The 26,221-nt window shown below is 38.0% G+C and overlaps 2 protein-coding genes across 2 annotated transcripts; one reads left to right on the top strand and one right to left on the bottom strand.

Moving 5' to 3' along the window:
- Positions 1 to 3,131: 3,131 nt before the first annotated feature.
- Positions 3,132 to 11,376, top strand: LOC117328005 (ufm1-specific protease 1-like). Its single transcript, XM_033885309.1, has 5 exons — positions 3,132 to 3,277; positions 7,103 to 7,318; positions 7,498 to 7,594; positions 10,013 to 10,083; positions 10,382 to 11,376. The coding sequence occupies exons 1-5, from the start codon at positions 3,158 to 3,160 to the stop codon at positions 10,514 to 10,516; spliced, it is 639 nt and encodes a 212-aa protein (XP_033741200.1). The 5' UTR covers positions 3,132 to 3,157; the 3' UTR covers positions 10,517 to 11,376.
- A 513-nt stretch (positions 11,377 to 11,889) lies between these two features.
- On the bottom strand, positions 11,890 to 15,061 carry LOC117328004 (7-dehydrocholesterol reductase-like). Its single transcript, XM_033885308.1, has one exon. It carries the CDS (start codon positions 15,005 to 15,007, stop codon positions 13,811 to 13,813), a length of 1,197 nt encoding a protein of 398 aa, XP_033741199.1. The 5' UTR covers positions 15,008 to 15,061; the 3' UTR covers positions 11,890 to 13,810.
- Positions 15,062 to 26,221: the final 11,160 nt, after the last annotated feature.

Raw genomic sequence — 26,221 nt, 5'->3', positions numbered from 1 at the left:
AGTAGGGTAGTATATGGTAGAAGTAGGGTAGTATATGGTAGAAGTAGGGTAGTATATGGTAGAAGTAGGGTTAGTATATGGTAGAAGTAGGGTAGTATATGGTAGAAGTAGGGTAGTATATGGTAGAAGTAGGGTTTGTATATGGTAGAAGTAGGTTAGTATATTGTAGAAGTAGATTTGTATATGGTAGAAGTAGGGTTGTATATGGTAGAAGTGGGTTAGTATATGGTAGAAGTGGGTTAGTATATGGTAGAAGTAGATTTGTATATTGTAGAAGTAGGTTTGTATTTTGTAGAAGTAGGTTTGTATTTTGTAGAAGTGGGTTTGTATTTTGTAGAAGTAGGTTTGTATTTTGTAGAAGCGGGTTTGTAATTTGTAGAAGTAGGGTAGTATATGGTAGAAGTAGAAGAACAACTGCAGCAAGTAATTTACGACAATATTCATTAGTTAGAAGTACACATTCTATTGGATAAACTGTTAATAGATAACATCCTACCTGCTGATCGAGCTCACAACCAGTTGACATTTTATAGTTAGTTACTGGTTTATTGCCTACATGATTGACCCCACCTATTGCTGGGTTCGTCTGACAGACCGTAGTCAGTGTCCACTTGGCAGCTCTGTAACAGCTCGTGAAAACGTGAAAAGGGAAAATGGACCATGGACAGGTAACTCACATGGCCAACACAGAGGTAAGGGTGGAATGGTTTAAAAGAAAGGGTCACAGGTCACGAGGCAAGACATAAACACCACCTGGAAAAATAAGAAGGGAAGATAGGAACAATATTTCAAAAATTGAATACAGACAAGACTTGAAAATGACTTTTTTGTGGCTAAATGCTAGGTTTATATCAAGGTTTAGATCAAAATAGTAAAGCGTGTGTGTACAGTAAACTCAATGTTTAAATCAACAGAGTAAGAAATTGTATGCAGTTAACTCAGTGTTAAGATAAATATAAACAGTTGTTTACAGGAAAAACATGGTTTCGACCAAAATAGTAAAACATTTATAAACAGTAAACTCAAGGTTTGGATCAAAAGAGTAGAATATTTGGCTGTGTGAAGTTAGCTCAACATACGACATACGACATTCAAAACTTCATATCTTGTAATTTTACCAGCCAACGAGGTAACTTTTGAATGTTCAGCGGCTGAACATACGACATACGACATTCAGATTTTGAATGTTCAGCCGCTGAACATACGACATACGACATTCAAATTTTGAATGTTCAGCCGCTGAACATACGACATACGACATTCATATTTTGAATGTTCAGCCGCTGAACATACGACATACGACATTTAGATTTTGAATGTTCAACCGCTGAACATACGACATACGACATTCAGATTTTGAATGTTCAACCGCTGAACATACGACATACGACATTCAAAACTTCATATCTTGTGTTTTTACCAGCCAACGAGGTAACTTTTGAATGTTCAGCGGCTCAACATACGACATACGACATTCAGATTTTGAATGTTCAGCCGCAGTTTGAATATAGAAAAAAAATGGCACAAAGTCTAGGATTAAGCAACCATATGGTGAAGGTTAAAGTGGTTAAGACGATTCCTCGACAACTCCGTCTCTGTTATCTTTGTAATACTCCGGTAGATGGAGTTAATTTCATCTATTCTTTCTCCCGAGGAAAACTGAACTGTTCAGCTTTGTTCAAAAGCTTATCATAGCTACTTAACGTTTCTGATCTCATGTCTAATACTAACATCACTTTGGAGGATACAATCATTTTTATCCCGTTTTTTTTTAATTTTAAAGACATGTATAACATGAAAGCTTTGTTTGATTAGGTTTAAACCACCCATAACCAATCAATCTGGTAAGCTCACAGCACACTCAACTGTCACTTCTTCCCTGCACCCCCCCCCCCCCCCCCCCCCTAGCTCCTGTATATGTATAAACTTTCTTTTATATATATATATATATATATTGCTGATCTTGTCCATGCCAATATTATGAATTTCGATTGAAGGGACGTAGTTTAACATAAGCTTTATGGCTTGTTTCCATATCCTGTTTAGTCCTGAAATGATATTTGTTGTATTCTGTCTTGTCATGCAGTATATGAAACGAAATGAAGTTTATAATAAATTCATCTTGAATATGAAAAATTCTACTATAAGGACAGTTTTTCTTGAAATACTTCAATTATAATTACTTTATTGTCTAATGACTAATGACCCCAACAATTATTTGACATCGACCTTTTTATTGATAAGTCAAGTGAAATGAGAAAAATAGGCTTGCAGAATGACTAGGCTACATACATTGTATTAGGCCTAGATGATTTTTGTTTAAATTGTTTAAATACGTATTAATACTATGCTTTGTAAGGTAATTTTTTGTTATGGATCATTTTTATGGATGAAAGAATGCAATTGAGTTGACTGATTGGTGGAATTTTGTTAATAATGTTGACTGATTGGTGGAATTTTGTTAATAATGTTGACTGATTGGTGGAATTATATTAATAAAGTTGACTGATTGGTAGAATTTTGTTAATAAAGTTGACTGATTGGTAGCATTTTATCAATAAATTTTACTGATTGGTAGAATTTTATCAATAAATTTTACTGATTGGTGGAATTTTGTTAATAATGTTGACTGATTGGTGGAATTTTGTTAATGATGTTGACTGATTGGTGGAATTATATTAATAAAGTTGACTGATTGGTAGAATTTTGTTAATAAAGTTGACTGATTGGTAGCATTTTATCAATAAATTTTACTGATTGGTAGAATTTTATCAATAAATTTTACTGATTGGTAGAATTTTGTTAATAAAGTTGACTGATTGATAGAATTTTGTCAATAAAATTGACTGAATGGTAGAATTTTATTAATAAAGTTGACTGAATGGTAGAATTTTATTAATAAAGTTGACTGAATGGTAGAATTTTATTAATAAAGTTGACTGATTGGTAGAATTTTATTAATAAAGTTGACTGAATGGTAGAATTTTAATATGTTTCTTTTTTATTGCATTTTTTGGAATAATATGCAGACACTGTTCATCCTGGTGACGTCTGGAATGACACAAATATATTCCGAGATACTAAGTGTGAAGCTAGCAGTGTTACCTCCCTTGTCATAGATCTTCACTGTAAACAGAACCACGTGTACAGGTGCCAGATGAATGTGGGGTTGTGGACAAATGTACACCATGATCTGTCCCCTCCTGGGTCAGAGGTCCGACAGGTGAAAGGAGATGTGACTTACTACCATTATGGATGTGACGGAATAGACGATAGGGTAAGAACTCGTATGATCTGCCTCTAAAACACTGCTAATCTGACTGAATCAAGACCACCTATTATCAGCTGATTATTGTACTGTAAAGTGTAAAGTACAGTCGTTCGTTGACAATTAATTTGCTCTGCATGTGCGAAGAACTTACTGCAGGTCCTCCTAACATAATGTAATAATGAAATATCGTGTCAACATAGTCTGTGACCCACAAAACCCCCGTCTATCCCCTGGTGTATGGGGTCTGTGACCCACAAACCCTCGTCTGTCCCCTGGTGTGTGGGGTCTGTGACCCGCAAACCCCCGTCTGTCCCCTAGTGTGTGGGGTCTGTGACCCGCAAACCACCGTCTGTCACCTGGTGTGTGGGGTCTGTGACCCGCAAACCCTCGTCTGTCCCCTGGTGTGTGGGGTCTGTGACCCGCAAACCCTCGTCTGTCCCCTGGTGTGTGGGGTCTGTGACCCACAAACCCCCGTCTGTCCCCTGGTGTGTGGGGTCTGTGACCCGCAAACCCTCGTCTGTCCCTTGGTGTGTGGGGTCTGTGACCCACAAACCCCCGTCTGTCACCTGGTGTGTGGGGTCTGTGACCCACAAACCCTCGTCTGTCCCCTGGTGTGTGGGGTCTGTGACCCACAAACCCCCGTCTGTCCCCTGGTGATCCCACACACTCTCTTCCGTGACGTGTCGTCGCTGAATATTTACACGTATAAGCGTACAGTAGCCGAGTTTCATCTGACCCTGCACCAGACATTAGACATTTTAACGGATGTGCGTCCACAATGCACATCTTTCTTTCAAAAATGAAAGCTAGGCAATGGATTCAGTTTCGTTCATAGTTTGGCCTTCTAAAATAAGCACTATAAAAAGGAAATATAGTTTCAATTAGCAATCTAAATTCTGTGCTGGCTAACTTCCTTTTCAGTAGACCATCATCTTCGCTAGCCAAGGCTTCTGATTACGTTACACTCCACGAACCCTTGGCGGATATAGTCGTGTTCAAACCGTCGCGCCCTGGAATTTCAGGGCACCCAATCAAATCGCGTTTTACATTCTGGCTTGGTTTCGCAGTAAACAAAAAATGCGGCACCCAGTACAGAGCTACATTGCCGACTATGTCATGGCATTTTACCTAAATACAAAAATCGCAATCTTTGGGGGAACATTCGCAGTGTTTGATCAATTCATATAAGTCATTGATCACATATCTCATCGAAATGACACCAAACCTCGATGTGTGTTTGTAAACATCACCGATGAAGTAAATCGGTAACGCTTGTTTTGATTAGTCAAAAATTTCATGCATGAAGGGTGGTAATTTCGAATCACCGCTAGAGGGCCAGAACTGACGCCTATATCTGCCAAGGGTTCGTGGAGTGTAACGTAATCAGAAGCCTTGGCTAGCGAAGATGGTAGACCATATGCATTGTTATACTGTATTTCAACTACATGTAGGGTCACGATACGGATTATGAACATAGAAAACGGGCAGCATGTATATTTAGATATTTCTAAAACAGGTTTCGTGTTACTAGTCATACAGATGTCATAGAATTGTCTTCCTTCCTCATTGGTGTAACTATGCTATGTATATAATATATATGCACTATGTGTTGTTGATTCGAAGGTAAATATGTTCCCTGTCGTAGTTGTACTGTGTTGAAGATATGTGATATGTGTACAATTCGCATCCATGTATGTATATATACATTGCTATTCAAGTATCCATATTGTGTAATAGATCTTCTCCGGGTATCGGGCCGATCATGACTGCGCCATTCAAACGGTTACCCTGCAGGTAGGGCGTAATAATTGTACCTGCTGCCCCCATTGCATGATCATAAGAGGCGACTAAACTTGGGATCTTATCTTTTCTCTTCTTGCTTTACAACTTTCTTCTTCCTAATGTCTCCCTTGACAATGCCTCACTTTTGGCCTCTAGTTGAGCGTTCGCCTCTGTGAGGAAGGTTTTGGGTTCTGTCCCCTAGCCGAGACATACCAAAGCCTTTTTAAATGGTAGTTGCTACTCCTGCTTAGCGCTCAGCATATTTGGAGTGGGACGACTGGTTCGCCCGTTGTCAGTATAATGTGACCGGGTGGGGTGTGCTGCTGGATGTCTTCGGCAGTATGCTTCAGTGAGGTAGCACTATAAATCGGCAAAAGTTCCGGCCTATCACAAGGAGACTTAACACGAACATACCGCAGCCTCCCAAAACATGCATACGCACTCGCCACACGCGTTCATGTCGCACGCATGGGAGGCCGTCCTTAAATGACCTTAGCTGTTAATAGGACGTTAAACAAAATAAACCAAACCAAACCAAACCATTCAAACGGGTTTTTTTTTAAAGTTCTATGACCGGTCTCGAACTCATGATCTACGGCACTTAATCGCCTAGCCAGAAATACAGCTTATAGCGTATAGAAGTAGGATTCCGTAAACATAACTTACTTGAACAAACTCCATGTGTAGTACATCTAACTGACTGCTAACACACTGCTTTGTAAGAATCTTTTCCTCTCATACTAAGCTATTATTAAGACGAATCATTGGCAACGATTAGCGGGCTTGTCGTTGTTATTTGGGCTTTCAATACGTACGTACAGTGTAGGTCAAATAAAACTGCTGCATTATCTTCCATTAAAGATATTTGGTTTAAGTATTGGTGTTAGATTTATTATTGTTACATTAATACATGCATGTATCATTTAACGCCAGTGAACTGAACTGTATTTAAAGAGTATGTATACCCTGGCTCGAGTGCAGTGTCTGATGTGCAGATCCCAGATCATATCAGCAATTATGTACTCGTTGACCGCTAATCATTCACATGATCTAGCCGATCGTCAGTTCGGTTACAAAAAACACATTTACAGATAGGCCTAGTTCAAAAACAAACATTTCTAGGTCATTATGTCAGGCGTTGACGTTACGTATTTGTTTTGAGTGATTGTGCAAACTCTTCCATAGTGTTTAACACTGTCTGTTGTTTTGAAGCAGTCGAATGAAAAAATCAAATATCGTTTTTTTTCGGATTTTCACCTTGTTTTATATCCGAAAGTTTTCAACACAAACTTACGTTATTTAGACGACCACCATCCGAATTTCACGTGATCAAAATGTTCGACTATTCCACTGTTGTATTGTGATACTCTTTCCTTGTGTACACTAATACTGTGTCGTACATGTAAGTTATATAGTTACTTGCGTAGAAATGAATTATTACGAGCAACATGTAAAAGTACTTCACAAATATCGCATTTATGTTGATATCTACATACGATAGTCCCCGCGATTTTTTGCTTGGTAGTTTTATAACATTCATCACAGACGGACCACCTGAACAGTACAGGAAGATAACGTACATATATTCCGGAAGGATGAGCGTCTTCCGAATCGTCGGCGACACACGCCATATAATGCTAGTGATAACGGAACGACCAGTAATGTTAACACAATTTGTGTCAATTTACAAATCGTAAAAACAAATGAATATTTACCCATAATATCATGATAATGGCCAAAATACTTTCTGCAATCATCATCAACTGACAATTTAGAAACCCCGTGTTGTATGATTTTTTTTTCATCAGCAACCGATTTCTATCTTGAAATCGTGATATTGGAAAGCATGTGCATAATATCATGTTACTATCTTTGAAATGAAAAAGTAGGGGAATATCAATATTAACGCTTATTATATGTGAAGCTTATAGGTGTGAAAGTATATTTCGGTGGTAAAGGTAAACTTCTTGATTATAACAGATATAACAAGATTATATAATTTTAACATGACTCCATTATTTTAATAACATTATTGAATGCTTCTGTCAGGGCTGGGGATGCGGCTACAGAACGCTACAGACGATGTGCGCTTGGGTCATCAACAAACGGGGACACACTGGCGAGGAAATGTCCGTACCATCTCTAAAGAACATACAGGAAGCCCTCGTGACAATGGGCGACAAACCGGCCAGTTTTGTGGAGTCTAGAGACTGGATAGGCAGCTTCGAAGTTTCGATATGTATGGATTATTTTATGGAGGTAAATGCGACAGATATTGAGCAGTTACAGCATTGGTCAATGAAACGTCGAAACTATTGAAACATCTACGGCCCATGGAATTCCAAATGGAATGAACGAATACGGATTCTATTTATCTATATTTAGAACACATTAATTGTTTCCCAGGCTTGATTTGACAAGGAACATTTATTTCCAGGTACCAGTGTAAGATAATACACGTCACTTCCGGTTCTTTGCTATGTGAACACATGGAGACGCTGAAGAAGCATTTCGATGTTATTGGAGCTCCAGTGATGATGGGTAAGGACAAACTGACTTACCTGTTGATCTCTCATATAGAAAGTCTATTAGTGTTTTCAGATTATAATAAATCAGATCAAAATCTTATATTCATTAGAAAACAAGTCGTGTTACTATCGTACTAGTCTGTTATAGAACGGAAGTCCCGTTAATGTGATATTGGACGACTCCACTTTGTACGTTGATACCCTATAGTACCTACAATATAAAGTATAAGACAGGGTTACATTGGAGCTCTGTTTTCTGTTAATGTTATTGGGCTGGTGTTAATACCCTATAGTACCTACAATATAAAGTATAAGGCAGGGTAACATTGGAGCTCTGTTTTCTGTTAATGTTATTGGGCTGGTGTTAATACCCTATAGTACCTACAATATAAAGTATAAGACAGGGTTACATTGGAGCTCTGTTTTCTGTTAATGTTATTGGGCTGGTATTAATACTCTATAGTAGGGGTGAGATTAGTGTGATATTATTCATTTACTGTTTCATCTTTTGTCCTGAGGATAAACTCAATGTGTATGATATAATGGATGTTTCCATAAACATTTAAAAGAACCATAAAACTCCCACGAAGTACCATGTTTTCTTTAAAACAACGTAACCATTTCGTAGATAGACACATGCAAAAGCATGACACCTTCAGGGTAGTCCCTGGACATGCCAGATGTCCTCTGTAACAAGTCAAATACAATTTGCTTAAAACATAAAGGTTGATCTTTTTAGTTGTTCCGTATCAGTTCAAGGTACTGTTTAATGGAGGGAGCCTAGTATCAGCTGTAGATTATCAGAGGACAGGTTTGACCTTAACAAGTTCATGATATGCTAATGGCATTGTTATTACATATATATGTCATCAACATCATCCTGATATTTGCTCCCCCTTCGTCTGGTCTTTAGTAAAATTTTAGTCAGACTTTAATTTTACCAATAACTGGTTGAAGAGACCGCTGGCTGTGGGTATTAAGATGAGTGATAAATGTAGAATCTGGTCGGTATCTATAACTATGATTTTATATTGCCATATCTTATTTTAAATATATTGTGTTTTTTTTTTTAGCTCACCTGGACCGAATGTCCGGTGAACTTATGCCATGGCGCGACGTCCGTCGTCCTTCCGTCGTCCGTCCGTATACATTTGCTTCAAATCACTACTAGTCAAAAAGTTCTTATTGGATATTGACCAAATTTGGTCAGAAACATCCTTGGTGGAAGGGGATCAGATTTTGCATAAATGGTGACTCTGACCCCCAAGGGGCGGGGCCCAATAGGGGAAATAGAGATCATTCCTTTAAATCGCTACTAGTCGTAAAGTAATGAATGGATTTGAACCCAATGTGGTCAGAAACATCCTTGGGCGAAGGGGAATATATTTTACATAAATGGTGACTCTGACCCTCGGGGGGCAAAAGGGGCGGGGTCCAATAGGGGAAAAAGAGGTAATTCAGGACTTTAAATTGCTACTAGTAATAAAGTTATGAATGCATTTGAAATTAATTTAGTCAGAAACATCCTTGGGGAAATGGGAAGGGGATCAGATTTTGCATAAATGGTAACTCTGACCCCCAAGGGGCCCAAGGGGCGGGACCCAATATGGGAAATTGAGACAATTCCTTTAAATTGCTACTAGTAATAAAGTTATGAATGAATTTGAAATTTATTTAGTCAGAAACATCCTTGGGGAAATGGGAAGGGGATCAGATTTTGCATAAATGGTGACTCTGACCCCCAAGGGGCGGGGCCCAATAGGGGAAATAGAGATAATTCCTTTAAATCGCTACTAGTCGTAAAGTAATCAATGGATTTGAACCCAATTTGGTCAGAAACATCCTTGGGGGAAGGGGATCAGATTTTGCATAAGTGGTGACTCTGATCCCCGAGGGGCCAAAGGGGCGGAGCCCAATAGGGGAAATAGAGGTTATTCCTTTAAATCGCTACTAGTTATTAAGTTATGAATGGATTTGAACCCAATTTGGCCAGATAAACATCCTTAGGGGAAGCGAAACAGATTTTGCATTAATGATGATTTTGACCCCCAATGGGCCAAAGGGGTGGGGCCCCATAGGAGAAATAAAGGTAATTCCTTTAAATCGGTACTAGTCATAAAGTTATGAATGAATGTTGTAAAAACCATCCTTGAGGTCCTTCAGATCAGTAGAGAGTTTGGACTTCGTTATTTCTTCAAAGCAGTTGGTATCCCCACACTTTAACCATCTATAGCATTTAATGAGATTGACAAATAAAACGAATTGAACATGAACATTATTTTGACATTTGGTCAAATCCAACCAGGTGAGCGATAAAGGCCCCATGGGCCTCTTGTTTTATCTGTAAAGTGGATACATACATGTATATCTATATTTCACCAATAACGAGATTTAGATTTAGTTATTTGTCCATACTCGTGAATACCAACAGGTGGAGACGGTGACAATGCGTCTAAAGGTATCCTGGGTGTGTGCTGTGATTCGCCATCACTTCTTATCCTGGTAGGTAACAATTAAGATACACGCTTTGTCCGATAAACAATCTAAAATAAAAAACAAATCCGTTTGATGATCAAAATATTGAGATGAAAGAAAACCCAAACAAATAAATGGTGTTTAAATTTCTGTGTATAGATGCACTTTTGAGCTATACAGTGATACACCGTGTTGTAATAGTGACACACGTATTAAAATTTCTGTAAAAGTGATACACGTGTTGTGAGAATCCCATATATATCATATTGTGAGACCCACGTGATAATCTCGGCACTACGTTAATACCCATGACCATCTGTTCCAGGACCCCCATCACCACGGCCAGATAAAGTCGCTGTCCGACCTGTACGACCGAGGCATGGTCTCCTGGCGCCCCCTGGATACCTTCATGACAGATTCCTTCTATAATTTGTGTTTACCACAGTATCCACAGTCGTGACATCCAAACGGGAACTTTGTCGTGTTATGTTAGGTAAAGGCAATGGGCCTTCTCTGGTGGAGGAGGCTAATACCAATTATGGCGAATCGTGCCATAACCCCACGTGTGTAACAACTAATATTTAAGCATTAAACTGTCTTGATATGGCATCTCTGTTCGATATAAATGACAGAGCTTTGCATACAAACTGCATAATGCGCGCTTCATTAAATTTGCCTTTGTCCAGTTGGCATTCATCAGCCCATAACTTCCAACTGAAAGCAGTTCAATGCTTAAGTGATGGCATAACAGAATGGACGGAAGGCAGAAAGGCGGACATCTTAGTGTTATGTGATTGGCTCATACTGTATGATTGGCCCCACCTTGATACATTGAATCTTTTCATTGAAGTGTTTTGAAAAATTCTTAATATCTGGAAATAAGATGATTTTTAAACATACAACTATCTTAAATATGTTTATATGCTCGTTTTCCAGGACCTCATAATTTAGTATTATTTACGATAGTCTTTCGTCATTTTTTCACGAAGGCTCCATCATCTAATTGAACGATTGATTAGACAATCTTTGTATATTAATTAACTTTTTCAGTGTGTTTTTTTCTCTGTATTTCTTATTCAGTTTTTGAGTTTCTTTAAATCTGGTGTTTTATTGAAACTCTGTTAGATATGGATAGATCTGCCAATTTGGAACATAAATTAGAAAGAGTTATTGCCCTTTTATCCATGTATCATACTGCCCATCTTAAATGTTATGTTGATTTACATGTGAAATTCATCAAATGTCTGAGAACAACACGTTGTATATTATCACAACACAATATCTGGACCATGTCACGATTAAATATAATCTATTATCATCTATTTGTATTTTACTATGAATCTTGCCCAACAGCTATAATGTCCATTATGTAAATCATGGCACCATCAATATCATAATGGAGTCATTCGAACTTAACCAAATGTGAACAATTTACAGCATTTACATACAATAACATGCTGAAAGACTGTCAACATCTAAAGCAACTACACACAGCATGATAAAAAACTCTCAAAATCCAAAACTCAACACAACGTTTAGAATTGCATGCAATGAAAATGTAGAAATAAAATAAAGTCTGAAATTAGAGGCCAGATTTCTATATTTTAAGATGCCATGATCTCATTCTACCAATTTTATAACTTTTTCATACTGGCATTGAACGGAGGGTGAATGGTGTCCCCTAGTTACGTCCATTTAGAACCAAGTCGGCTAAGGTGTCCATAGCTATGTCTCTACAGTAATCATTCCACATATATTCACAAACTACAAAATGTATTAACACTGGCTACCCTATATACGATCTAGACCCCTATGCTAACAATAAGAAGCAGTGACGTTTATTTCAATAGTCCTGTGTGGTCATTGTCTGTAGGCTATGATGTATCCCATTGTACATTGTATATTGTATACACATAATTGTGTCCTGTATCTGTAACTCTAGACCTTGTTACCCTATATACTACTGACTTTGTGCGAATATTGTTTGGTAAAGGAGAGCATATCATGTTTGGGCATTTCGACTAAGGTCTTCAAGACCAAGAAGTTGTTGAGAAGCATATTAATTCATATTATTTATAGAAAAGTCGAAAAACACATTGTATAACAAATACATATTTTACTTTTTTCTTTATGTCACCAAATTGTCACTGTCCAGCCTGTCTATAGCTCCTAACGTATACAATAAATAACCAGCGGAAAAAAGAAACGCAAGTTCGGTGTTTCTAATATAACTATTCGACACGTGGTATACATTCAATTAAATTTCACACCGAGCTATCCGTGCACTATGAAAATGTTGTTCAGTTAACAATCCCGCTCGACACAGCAAATTTTTCAAGAAAGTGTGTATCCGGGGTACTCTTGCACAATATGTGCTTGTGAATAATTACAAATCGAACGTTGGAACAGTACAAATTAGTTACGCAACATTTCTTTTCGAAGCGGATGTACAGCGAGATGCCGCGATTGAGTGAAGTCGATTGGGAAAGAGCTAATGCTCTGATAATGTAGGGGCATTCCCATCGTCTTGTAGCCCGGCGGTATGGCGTACATGAGACAACTATCCCGTTTAGTCTCAGAGCCACAGGGAGATTAGGCGATCGTCCCAGGAGCGGATAACCACGCATTAAGTCGCTACATTAGATAAAGGCATACATCTCTCTCACCTCCGTAACAGACGGCGACGGCGACAGCACGTACAGTTGTAGGCACTCTTAGTCGACCAGGTTGTACAAGAACGGTTAGGAATCGGTTGTATTTTTAAAAGGCCACAATGTCCCTGTGCTTGTCCGCCGCTTACACAGAGGCGACGCCAGCATCAAATCCAGTGGCTGCTTGTACATGCACATATTCGGTTTCGTTTGGCCCATTGGAAACCCGTGTTGTTCACAGACAAGTCGCGTTTTACACTTTACAGGTCAGATGGATGGCAACGTGTCTATCGACGTCGTGGTGAGCGACATTCTGACGCTTGCGTAACGTAAAGCAACATATTCGGGAAAGGGTCTGTTATGGAATGGGTAAGGATATCTCAAGGCGTGAAAACACCTATCGCTGGTCATCCAAGGTAATCTTACAGCAGTAAGATGTCGGGATCAGGTCATTAGACAACACGTCCTTATCCATCAACGTAACCTTGCGTTGCAGCAGGACAACACGTGGCCACCTGTTGCAAGGGTTTGTCGTGACTTTCTGGCTCAAAACAACGTTCCAGTTCTTGATTGTCCACCATACAGACAAGGTATGTCCCAAATCAAGAATTTGTCCGACGAGCTAGACAGGAGGGTTAGGAAGCGCGCGAATGTCCCAAAGATCGTCCCTCAATTCACGCAAGCCCTTAATCAAGAGTGGAATAATATCCATCAAAGGGCAATTAACACCTTGATGGAGTCAATGTTACGGAGAGTAAGAGCAGCGACTCATGCGAGGGATAGGCACACACGCTACTGATTTGGTGAAGGGTACCCATGCATGTTTTAATGGTATTCACGCAACCACCGTCTGTGATAGGACAACAAAAATCATCCAAATATATTCAGAAATGATGAAATAATCGAGAAACCCACACCATGCACACATCATCAAAGAATCATGTGAAGTTATAAATAACGAAAACAAACTTTCATTTCTTTTTTCGGCTGGTATATTTAAGACTACGTTTCATACGATAAACGTAATACATGTATATGATACAGCAATGACATGGACCCATCATCGTAGAATGGTATGGCTAGTTCTATAGTAGTTGTATCAGTTATAATAAATATGGCACTATCCTAAAGGGAACCTCATGACAGTACTCTCTCCAGTAATGCCCGTACTTACGACTGCATTTCTGCTCATCCCGGAAACTGCGGTGAACAAGGAGTATTGTGAGAAATACAAAGTACGCATATGGCGCAAAGTTCAAGGTCATGCACGGAACTGTCCAACAAAACGCCAGTAACAATTCAGCGAAGTAGTTAAAATGTCGTGCGACTCTCCACCAGCCTGACACAAGAAGCAAACTTTCCTTTTCTTCACCAGTATGCAGTGTATATCTGGCCTTTATTATCTTTGGTTTACGTCCCCATATGAGGCAGTTTCCTTGTGTTTCCCTTGCCCTCTGTTTCTGTAGGTCAGCCCAGTAATTGATACATATACTGGCTAACCCACAGCTTAATATAAGGAAGGCGATGATTGGTTCAAGGTGGACTGGATGCTTCACCAAGTACATGCTCACCGATGCGTAAAAAGAGGGCACTAAAACCAAACAACCCCAACATATGTAAAATCCAGCACGGTCCAAAATGATATCGAGGGTATACATGTAGCCTGCCTCCCACCAAAAGAACTTTGTGGTGTATACTAACTGAAGAACGGATGATATGAATATGTTATTTACGAATCCATGAAGCTCATAACTCTTAAGGTTATAGAGGACAACCAGAATAGGCCACACAGTCAATGCAAATCGACAGTTTGTGAAGACTTTGATGTCGACACCAAAGACACGTGGATAGAGCTCCGTTCCCCAGTAGTAATCGAAGATAGGGTTACCCGAAATGCCACCGTCGCTTGATGATGGCCAATACACACCCTTCAAGTACAGAAATAGACAGAACACCAGACTGAACGCGTTCAGGAAGAAGATGACTTCGTCGAATCGATCGTAGATGACAGTAGGTGTCAGTCCGTACGCCTTTAATATTACAGTCAACACAACAAACGTCGCCATTGTGACAACATAACACAGGAAGCCGTTGTCTTCATACACAGGGATATTACCGTTCGCGGTTACAGGTCCTTCAAAACGCTTTCCTGGGAGTAGTACCATCAACACAAGCGCAAATGCCATATACCCCAGCACCACACATGGGACGAGACTATCCTTTGGTCGGCTTGACCACCACATTTCCAGGGTTCCGCCCAGAAATGACTTTCCTCCCATGGCATGGTACATTTCCGCCATGCTCCCGTCATGCTTCTCCGTTGCGTACCACAACCAAATACCGAAGTTCGGCGTTGAAATAATAACCAGTAAAGGTAAGATGACTTCGTTGAGGAATTTATACCAAATAGTATCAGTCGGTGACTTGGCGTATTTATCATTTGTCACTTGTCCTTTATCTGTTTTAAACAATTCACTTGAAGATGGTTGGTTGTTGGTGCCTTTGTCTGTCATTGATGCAGTTGTGTTATCCGATTGTTCCTTCCTGGAACGGACCGACTTGTTAGATTTTTCCATGATTGCTTACTGGAAAATAGAATGACAATAATGCACAATGTAGTTTCAATTCATAGCTTCTGTTCAGTTAGTATTATAAAGATGCATATGTCTCTTTGTTAAATTCGACTGAACATATACAATTGGTCCTGGTGGAATGCCCTAAAAAGCCGACTGAACATATACAATTGGTCCTGGTGGAATGCCCTAAAAAGCCGACTGAACATATACAATTGGTCCTGGTGGAATGCCCTAAAAAGCCGACTGAACATATACAATTGGTCCTGGTGAAATGCTCTACAAAGCCGACTGAACATATACAATTTGTCCTGGTGGAATGCTCTACAAAGCCGACTGAACATATACAATTGGTCCTGGTGGAATGCTCTACAAAGCCGACTGAACATATACAATTGGTCCTGGTGGAATGCTCTACAAAGCCGACTGAACATATACAATTGGACCTGATGGAATGCTCTACAAAGCCAACTGAGCATATACAATTGGTCCTGGTGGAATGCTCTACAAAGCCAACTGAACATATACAATTGGTCCTGTTGGAATGCTCTACAAAGCCGACTGAACATATACTATTGGTCTAGGTAGAATGGTCTACAAAGCCAACTGAACATATACAATTGGTCCTGGTGGAATGCTCTACAAAGCCAACTGAACATATACAATTGGTCCTGGTGGAATGCTCTACAAAGCCGACTGAACATATACAATTGGACCTGATGGAATGCTCTACAAAGCCAACTGAGCATATACAATTGGTCCTGGTGGAATGCTCTACAAAGCCAACTGAACATATACAATTGGTCCTGTTGGAATGCTCTACAAAGCCGACTGAACATATGCTATTGGTCTAGGTAGAATGGTCTACAAAGCCAACTAAACATATACAATTGGTCCTGATGGAATGCTCTACAAAGCCGACTGAACATATACAATTGGTCCTGGTGCAATGCTCTACAAAGCCAACTGAACATATACAATTGGTCCTGTTGGAATGCTCTACAAAGCCGACTGAACATATACAATTGGTCCTGGTGGAATGCTCTACAAAGCCAACTGAACATATACAATTGGTCCTGGTGGAATGCTCTACAAAGCCAACTGAACATATACAATTGGTCCTGTTGGAATGCTCTACAAAGCCGACTGAACATATACTATTGGTCTAGGTAGAATGGTCTACAAAGCCAACTGAACATATACAATTGGTCCTGATGGAATGCTCTACAAAGCCGACTGAACATATACAATTGGTCCTGGTGGAATGCTCTACAAAGCCAACTGAACATATACAATTGGTCCTGTTGGAATGCTCTACAAAGCCGACTGAACATATACTATTGGTCTAGGTAGAATGGTCTACAAAGCCAACTGAACATATACAATTGGTCCTGATGGAATGGTCTACAAAGCCAACTGAACATATACAATTTGTCCTGGTGGAATGCTCTACAAAGCCAACTGAACATATACAATTGGTCATGGTGGAATGGTCTACAAAGCCGACTGAACATATACAATTGGTCCTGGTGGAATGCTCTACAAGATCATTTGATATTATCTATCCTTTCTATCAAAACATAATATTTTATTTACAGACCTCGTTAAACTTTACATACTAACGAGGACTAGCCATATCATTTCAACAGATATAACACATAACATATATACAACGACACTTAATTTACACTTAAACCTCACAGAATATACACATACACCTTGCAGAATGTATATACCTACACTTTTAACAGAATATGCACTTATAACCTTACAGAATATATACCCACACTTTACAGAATATATACCTACATCTTACGGAATATATACCTACATCTTACGGAATATGGTGTACAATTTACAGATTGTATGCCTACATCTTATAGAATATACACCTACAATTTACAGAATATACACCCACACTTTACCGAATATACACATAAACTTTACAGAATATATATCTAAATCTTACAGAATATACACCCACACTTTACCGAATATACACATAAACTTTACAGAATATATATCTAAATCTTACAGAATATACACCCACACTTTACAGAATATACACCCACACTTTACAGAATATACACCCATACTTTACAGAATATACCCCCACACTTTACAGAATATACACCCACACTTTACAGAATATACACCCACACTTTACCGAATATACACATAAACTTTACAGAATATATATCTTACACTTTACAGAATATATACCTAAATCTTACAGAATATACACCCACACTTTACAGAATATATACCCACACTTTACAGAATATACACCCATACTTTACAGAATATACACCCACACTTTACAGAATATACACCCACACTTTACCGAATATACACATAAACTTTACAAAATATATATCTTACACTTTACAGAATATATACCTAAATCTTACAGAATATACACCCACACTTTACAGAATATACACCCACACTTTACAGAATATACACCTACACTTTACAGAATATACACCTACACTTTACAGAATATACACCTACACTTTACAGAATATACCCCTACACTTTACAGAATATACACCTACACTTTACAGAATATACACCAACAACTTACAGAATATATACCACACTTTACAGAATATACACCCACACTTTACAGAATATACACCTACACTTTACAGAATATACACCTACACCTTACAGAATATATACCACACTTTACAGAATATATACCTACACTTTACAGAATATACACCCACACTTTACAGAATATACACCCACACTTTACAGAATATACACCTACACTTTACAGAATATACACCTACATCTTACAGAATATATACCTACACTTTACAGAATATATACCACACTTTACAGAATATACACCTACACTTTACAGAATATATACCCACACCTTACAGAATATATACCACAATTTACAGAATATACACCTACACTTTACAGAATATACACCTACACTTTACAGAATATACACCTACACTTTACAGAATATACACCTACACTTTACAGAATATACACCTACACTTTACAGAATATATACCTACATCTTACAGAATATATACCTACACTTTACAGAATATATACCTACACTTTACAGAATATACACCTACATCTTACAGAATATACACCCACACTTTACAGAATATATACCTACACTTTACAGAATATACACCCACACTTTACAGAATATATACCACACTTTACAGAATATATACCTACACTTTACAGAATATATACCTACACTTTACAGAATATACACCTACATCTTACAGAATATACACCTACATCTTACAGAATATATACCTACACTTTACAGAATATACACCCACACTTTACAGAATATACACCCACACTTTACAGAATATATACCCACACTTTACAGAATATACAACCACACTTTACAGAATATACACCTACATCTTACAGAATATACACCTACATCTTACAGAATATATACCTACACTTTACAGAATATACACCTACATCTTACAGAATATACACCTACATCTTACAGAATATATACCTACACTTTACAGAATATACACCCACACTTTACAGAATATACACCCACACTTTACAGAATATATACCCACACTTTACAGAATATATACCCACACTTTACAGAATATATACCTACATCTTACAGAATATACACCTACACTTTACAGAATATATACCCACACTTTACAGAATATATACCTACATCTTACAGAATATACACCTACATCTTACAGAATATACACCCACACTTTACAGAATATACACCCACACTTTACCGAATATACACATAAACTTTACAGAATATACACCCACACTTTACAGAATATATACCTACACTTTACAGAATATACACCTACATCTTACAGAATATACACCTACACTTTACAGAATATATACCTACACTTTACCGAATATACACATAAACTTTACAGAATATACACCTACACTTTACAGAATATACACCCGCACTTTACAGAATATACACCTACACCTTACAGAATATACACCCACACTTTACAGAATATATACCCACACTTTACAGAATATATACCCACACTTTACAGAATATACATCTACATCTTACAGAATATATACCCACACTTTACAGAATATACACACACACTTTACAGAATATACATCTACATCTTACAGAATATACACCCACACTTTACAGAATATACACCTACATCTTACAGAATATACACCTACACTTTACAGAATATATACCTACACTTTACAGAATATACACCCACACCTTACAGAATATACATTGGTACACCTACATCTTACAGAATAATATACACTCACACACCTTACAGAATATTCAACTACAATCTATATACCTACATGTACACATTACGTGTGATTTGTAATGGTATTACAATATCATCTAGCTACACACACATTAATTGATAATTGTATGTCAGTTTATATATCATATTAATTAGTATCGATAAATCTGGGCAATAATTTTAAATGTCACCAAAAATTATTAGTGTCATTGTCAACTTTTTCTAGAACCTCCTTTTGCAATCAGATATATGTATGATATTTAGTTCAAACAAATGACCTGCGTTCACAACGTATTGTTAATATAGTACAGTATCACAACATCGCGCGCTCATGTATTCCAAAGTATGACCGGCGTTAAAACATATACGTACCTTCTGCCACGCCGGACCGGCACACACTGAGGTACAAAGGGCAATGCCGGTGTATCGGACCTGAACATCATAACCTAGAAACGTCTAAGTTCTTTTTTTATAACTCACCCCTGTATCATAAAGATGAAGTCATGACGACTAATTAAGTACGAGTACTTCTGATGTCTGACAAGATGTGATTATCTTTACAGACAATCTACAAAACGGGTGTTTGCTAGCCTGGGAACAGAAAATAAATAAATGAACAGTTCATAAACAAAGGTGGATACAGCTAACTCCAAATTATCTATCAAATTTATCCACCTTTCAGCAACGGCCATTCTCTGAGAAAAAAAACGGTGTCAAGAAAAAATTAGGGGGAAATCCCATTTTAAAAACGTGGAGATAAATATTTTTATATAATTTGTCAAGTAGTAATAACGAAAGTACAGACAAGTAAATTGTCGTATTTTCGAGGCAATCTGTCCCTTTATCAAGACACAGGTAAATTACATACGATCACATATAGACATAGAACATGGAACAGTTACACAAATATAGTGGGTTTAAACAACAATAAATATCGTTATGTTGTGAAAACGATCCCCTCGGTCGATAATTAATTCGCCGAGGGCCTATTATAATCAGAGACATATATACAGACTGTATATATGTCTCTGGTGTGAATATGTGTGAGTTTGGGTTTATATACTAATTATTAATAGTTGATGGTTGCTTGTTGTTGTTTATGTTGTATATTAATTTATATTTTGTAATCGCGTATTTGTGTTCTCATTTTCGGGGTAACATTTATCCAACGCACGACCCACGTTACACTATTTAACAAAGATATGATCATCTGGCTATACAATTGTCAGGTACTCAGGTCTACAAGTTCATGTTAATTTCACCAATACTAAACTATATGTTATACTTAGTACTGTAGCTGCACCCTACCAAGTCCAGAGTGTAACATTATATTTACGGTACAGCAAAGATAGAATTTACAGGAATGTTATTCTCGAGACATGTACTTGTACACACTGCTAATAGCTGTTTTGGGGGACAGTTAATTCCCAACATCAGTACTCGTAAATATAAATACACACATTTAGACCTCGCAACAGTACCGTTTGATGCATTGCTTTTTGTTAACGAAATTTGGTACCAGGGGTAGGTTTCTTTATATATAAGGCATTCAATGTTTTATTACATTTCTGGAACAATACCAATTCTTCTTAGCACATATTTTGTCAAATTTGAACATAACAACTAAAGGCCCTGGTACGCATGTACTGGTGGATCAGTACCCGTCGGTCTAGCGAGGTTAGTGAGGGAGAAACAACACACTTTAATTGCTAGAGACACGTTTAAAGCTACGTTTTATGAGAAATCCTGTCGACTCGGGTAACATTGCCTTCGAGGATAGATAAAAACGTGGCCTCATAAATATTTGTATTTTATTGTATCGAGTGTCATATGTATTTCAACGGTTGGCTAACCATCTATGACGGGTGTCCTCCATTTTCCACACCATCACCCAGACAGGTTAGAATGGTTGTATTGTAGACCTAGATAAATGGGGAGATAGTCGTCCCGGTGGTATCAGTGGCACAAACAACGAGGTTTTTTTGCCCCCGTTTTATGTGAACCCGATCAATTATAGATAGTAATAGTAATTCATCTGCCAAATATGTCGGTAATACCAAATACTTTTTAGATTCATTTTGATTCACTTTCTTTGGCGTTACCGGTAGGGCTTAATAATTATACCTGCTGCACCCACTACATGATCATTAGAGGTTACTAGATTTGGGATGTTTATCTTTTCTCTTCTTTCTAGAAATTTTATTCTTCTTAATGTCTCCCTTAATTAACACTACTTCACTTTAGACCTTTAATCTGGTTAGTATCTATAGCTCTGGACATGTCACACTAGTCTCTGGCTTCGGTCCACGCCAGCTGAAGGGTTCATGGTAGTTATTTCATCTACTACCAAACATATTACTCTTACTGTATCTTATTGTATTTTCTAGTACTGTTTATATATCATGTGATTGTATTTGTATTCTCTTTGTCTTGATAAAAGGGCGGATTGCCTGGAAAACTTGACATTTTTCATTGTCCACACTGTTAGAATTACTACTTTGCCTTATAAACGTACACCATACAAAAAAATAATCTAACCTCTTATTCAGGTTTTCCACAATGTTTGACTTATCTCTGAGTTGGAGAAGGACAAAACAACTGTACGATGTCCCTGTCATCACTGGCGAGTTCGAGGTCAAAACAACTGTACGATGTCCCTGTCATCACTGGCGAGTTCGAGAAAAGCAAAACTGGTTATGATGTCCCTAACGTCACTAGCAAGTTCCAGAAAAACAAAACAGCTATATGATGTCCCTGACATTATTGAGGTGTTCGAGAAGGACAAAACAGCTGTATGAGGTCCCAACCATCAATGACAAGTTCGAGAAGGACAAAACAGCTGTATGATGTCCCTACCATCACTGACAAGTTCGAGATAGATAAAACAGCTGTATGAGGTCCCTACCATCAATGACAAGTTCGAGAAGGACAAAACAACTGTATGATGTCCCTACCATCACTGACAAGTTCGAGATAGACAAAACAGTTGTATGATATCTCTACCATCACTGACAAGTTCGAGATAGACAAAACAACTGTATGAGGTCCCTACCATCACTGACAAGTTCGAGATAGACAAAACAGCTGTATGATATCTCTACCATCACTGACAAGTTCGAGATAGACAAACCAGCTGTATGATGTCCCTACCATCACTGGCGAGTTCGAGGTCAAAACAACTGTACGATGTCCCTGTCATCACTGGCGAGTTCGAGAAAAGCAAAACTGGTTATGATGTCCCTAACGTCACAAGCAAGTTCCAGAAAAACAAAACAGCTATATGATGTCCCTGACATTATTGAGGTGTTCGAGAAGGACAAAACAGCTGTATGAGGTCCCAACCATCAATTACAAGTTCGAGAAGGACAAAACAGCTGTATGATGTCCCTACCATCACTGACAAGTTCGAGATAGATAAAACAGCTGTATGAGGTCCCTACCATCAATGACAAGTTCGAGAAGGACAAAACAACTGTATGATGTCCCTACCATCACTGACAAGTTCGAGATAGACAAAACAGTTGTATGATATCTCTACCATCACTGACAAGTTCGAGATAGACAAAACAACTGTATGATGTCCCTACCATCACTGACAAGTTCGAGATAGACAAAACAGCTGTATGATATCTCTACCATCACTGACAAGTTCGAGATAGACAAACCAGCTGTATGATGTCCCTACCATCACTGACAAGTTCGAGATAGACAAACCAGCTGTATGATGCAGCTGTATGATATAGATGATATGAATACCTGGATCTCAATATGTTTACATAAATGGATGCGAATTGTACACATATCATAAATATTCATCACAGTACAACTACGCCAGGAAATTCAAATCTTTACCTACGGATCACCAACACATAGTGCATATGATACATTGTGCTAATTATTTGATATATAACATATATAGCAACATAACTTTTCCTGTCGTAGTTGTACAAGATGAATATTGTACTGTGATGAATATTGTACTGTGATGAATATTGTACTGTGATGAATATTTATAATATGTGTACAATTCGTATCCATGTATGTAAATACATTGCGATCCAGGTATTCATATCATCTAATAGACGACTTCCACTATGACCATGTCAGGGTATCGCGGGCCGACCACGACTGCGCCATTGAAACGTATAAATTGGATACCTTAGAGTTCGAGGCCCGGTCAGTATACGCTATTAGTTACTATATAACTACTATATAACCCTGTGATCTATACAGGTAAAATGTCGCACCTACGTACTCTCATTCCGTGGTAAAACGTGATTAACCAGAGATGTAATATCATTGTCGTCTTACTATACAATCTATTGTACTCAATGTGATGTAGATGTCACACCCTGTATGCCAGGGAACTAATCTCACGTTTTATATATGTTTAGCACGGTACATTACAATTTACATGGTACTATTAGAAATCATTACTTGATTTACATCTTGGCATAAAGACCTTAAACGACGAAATAAAAATAATACAGCGTGACAACTAAATAAACCGGATATCGCTACCACGTAGACGACAGTGACAGCATAGCCAAATCATGGTCGTTTTAACGTTTAGTATACCGCAGGAATAAACATATATAGCTTACAAAGTGTTCTGCGCCTTTCCTCGTTTAAACAGAATTTTACTCAATCTATAGATGGGTATACTTCGCTGGTAATTCGCAGTATTCGGCCTCGTTCAAAGTTTAGAATGTTGTTGGTAGTCATCTTGGTTTTTCATAAATATCGGTGCAACCTAGTGGGGACACCCCCCCCCCCCCCCCCCCCCCCCCCACCACCACCACACACACACAAACCACACCACCACCACCACCACCACCACACACCGACTAATAAGTCGGTTGCCACGGTTTCATACAAATGATATTTTCCCGACTAATTTACAGTGACATTAGTAAGTTGATTTATGTATCCATATCAATGATACTTATGAACTTGTACAGCTTATCAATCTTAAAAGTACTTATTATTAAACATATTTATAGTGTTTAAGTATGTTATACATCCTATATTATTGAATTGTATGGTTAGTAAAGACATGCCTCCAAGTATCGGAGCGATCCCCAACAACTTGTAACCACACTCATATATATATATATATATATATATAACAAGAATTCCACGGAAGTGCATGTGTCACCTTCACAGCAAGCTAGGATTTGAATAAAAAAACAACAACAATAGCTTGGATATTCATTGTATCTATTCTAAGTATAATTTGTATGATTTGCCGGATGGATTCCCAAACAATGAATGAACTCACGAATGACAGTAATACCTATATGGCGCCTTTTTCAGAAAAGGGGACACAAAAATTGGAAATATATAGATCCGTCGGTTTTAAGTAAAACTTTCCGATCAGTACAAATATTTGTAGAACTTGAAAAAAAAAACTGATCTGCTTTGCAAATCAAAACAAGTTTCATGCAAAATCTAAGTGTTTTTCATACAGAAACCAGAAAGCACTATATGATTTTTTAGGTTGATTGACCCAAAGGGAGCTTGACAGATTTTCTATTCATTTACAGTGACCATGACTTTCGAACCTGAAAAACAATACCAAGCAAGCATTTTTATAAGGAAGTACTATACAAAATTTGAGTTTAATTGGTCCAAGGGAACTCGAATTATCAAATGGAAACCAAGTTTCTATTAATAGCAACAGTGACCTTGACCTTTGAACATCGAAACTTAAAGCAATCCCAAGCAAGCACTTCCTATAAAAAAGCAATGCAAATGAGTTTGATTGGCCCAAGGGATCTCAAGTTATCGCAAGCAAACAAAAATATTATCTATTTATTGTAGCAAGGACCTGTGACCTTTGAACCTGAAAAGCAATCCCAAGCAAGCACTTTTGGTAAGGAAGCACTGTATGAAGTTTGTGTTTGACTGGCCAAAGGGAACTCAAATTATTGTACGGAAACCTATTTTCTATTAATAGTAACAGTGACCTTGGCCTTTGACCTTTGAACCTGAAAAGCAATCCCAAGCAAGCACTTTTGGTAAGGAAGCACTGTATGAAGTTTGAGTTTGATTGGCCAAAGGAAACTCAAGTTATTGCACGGAAACCATTGTGCGGACGACTCCGCCGTCAACACCTTTTCAAGGAGACACAAAACCAGTGCCCCAGTATTGGTTAATGATGGCCAGTCAACAAATAAAGTCGTTCATTATTAATAGAGCGGTTACCTGTTGTATGCGAAGTCCTGTAACTATTTCAACATCCATTAGTTGGTATCATCTGTCGGGAACTCATTCCTTTGGCTCCCCAATGTTTGATGAGTTTTGTTTTAAAGTTGTTGATAGATTTAGCAGCAACAGCCTCGTTTGGCAGATCATTCCAAAGGTTAACGACTCTGTGTGATATTCCTACTACTACTGATTAGGAACCTACTACTATTGATTAGGAACCTACTACTATTGATTAGGAGCCTACTACTATTGATTAGGAACCTACTACTATTGATTAGGAACCTACTACTATTGATTAGGAGCCTACTACTATTGATTAGGAACCTACTACTATTGATTAGGAGCCTACTACTATTGATTAGGAACCTACTACTATTGATTAGGAACCTACTACTATTGATTAGGAGCCTACTACTATTGATTAGGAGCCTACTACTATTGATTA

This window comes from Pecten maximus, chromosome 5 (assembly GCF_902652985.1).
Source record: "Pecten maximus chromosome 5, xPecMax1.1, whole genome shotgun sequence".
Lineage (NCBI taxonomy): Eukaryota > Metazoa > Mollusca > Bivalvia > Pectinida > Pectinidae > Pecten > Pecten maximus.
The sequence above is the reverse complement of the archived record's forward strand: the minus strand, read 5'-3'. Positions and strand labels throughout refer to the sequence as shown.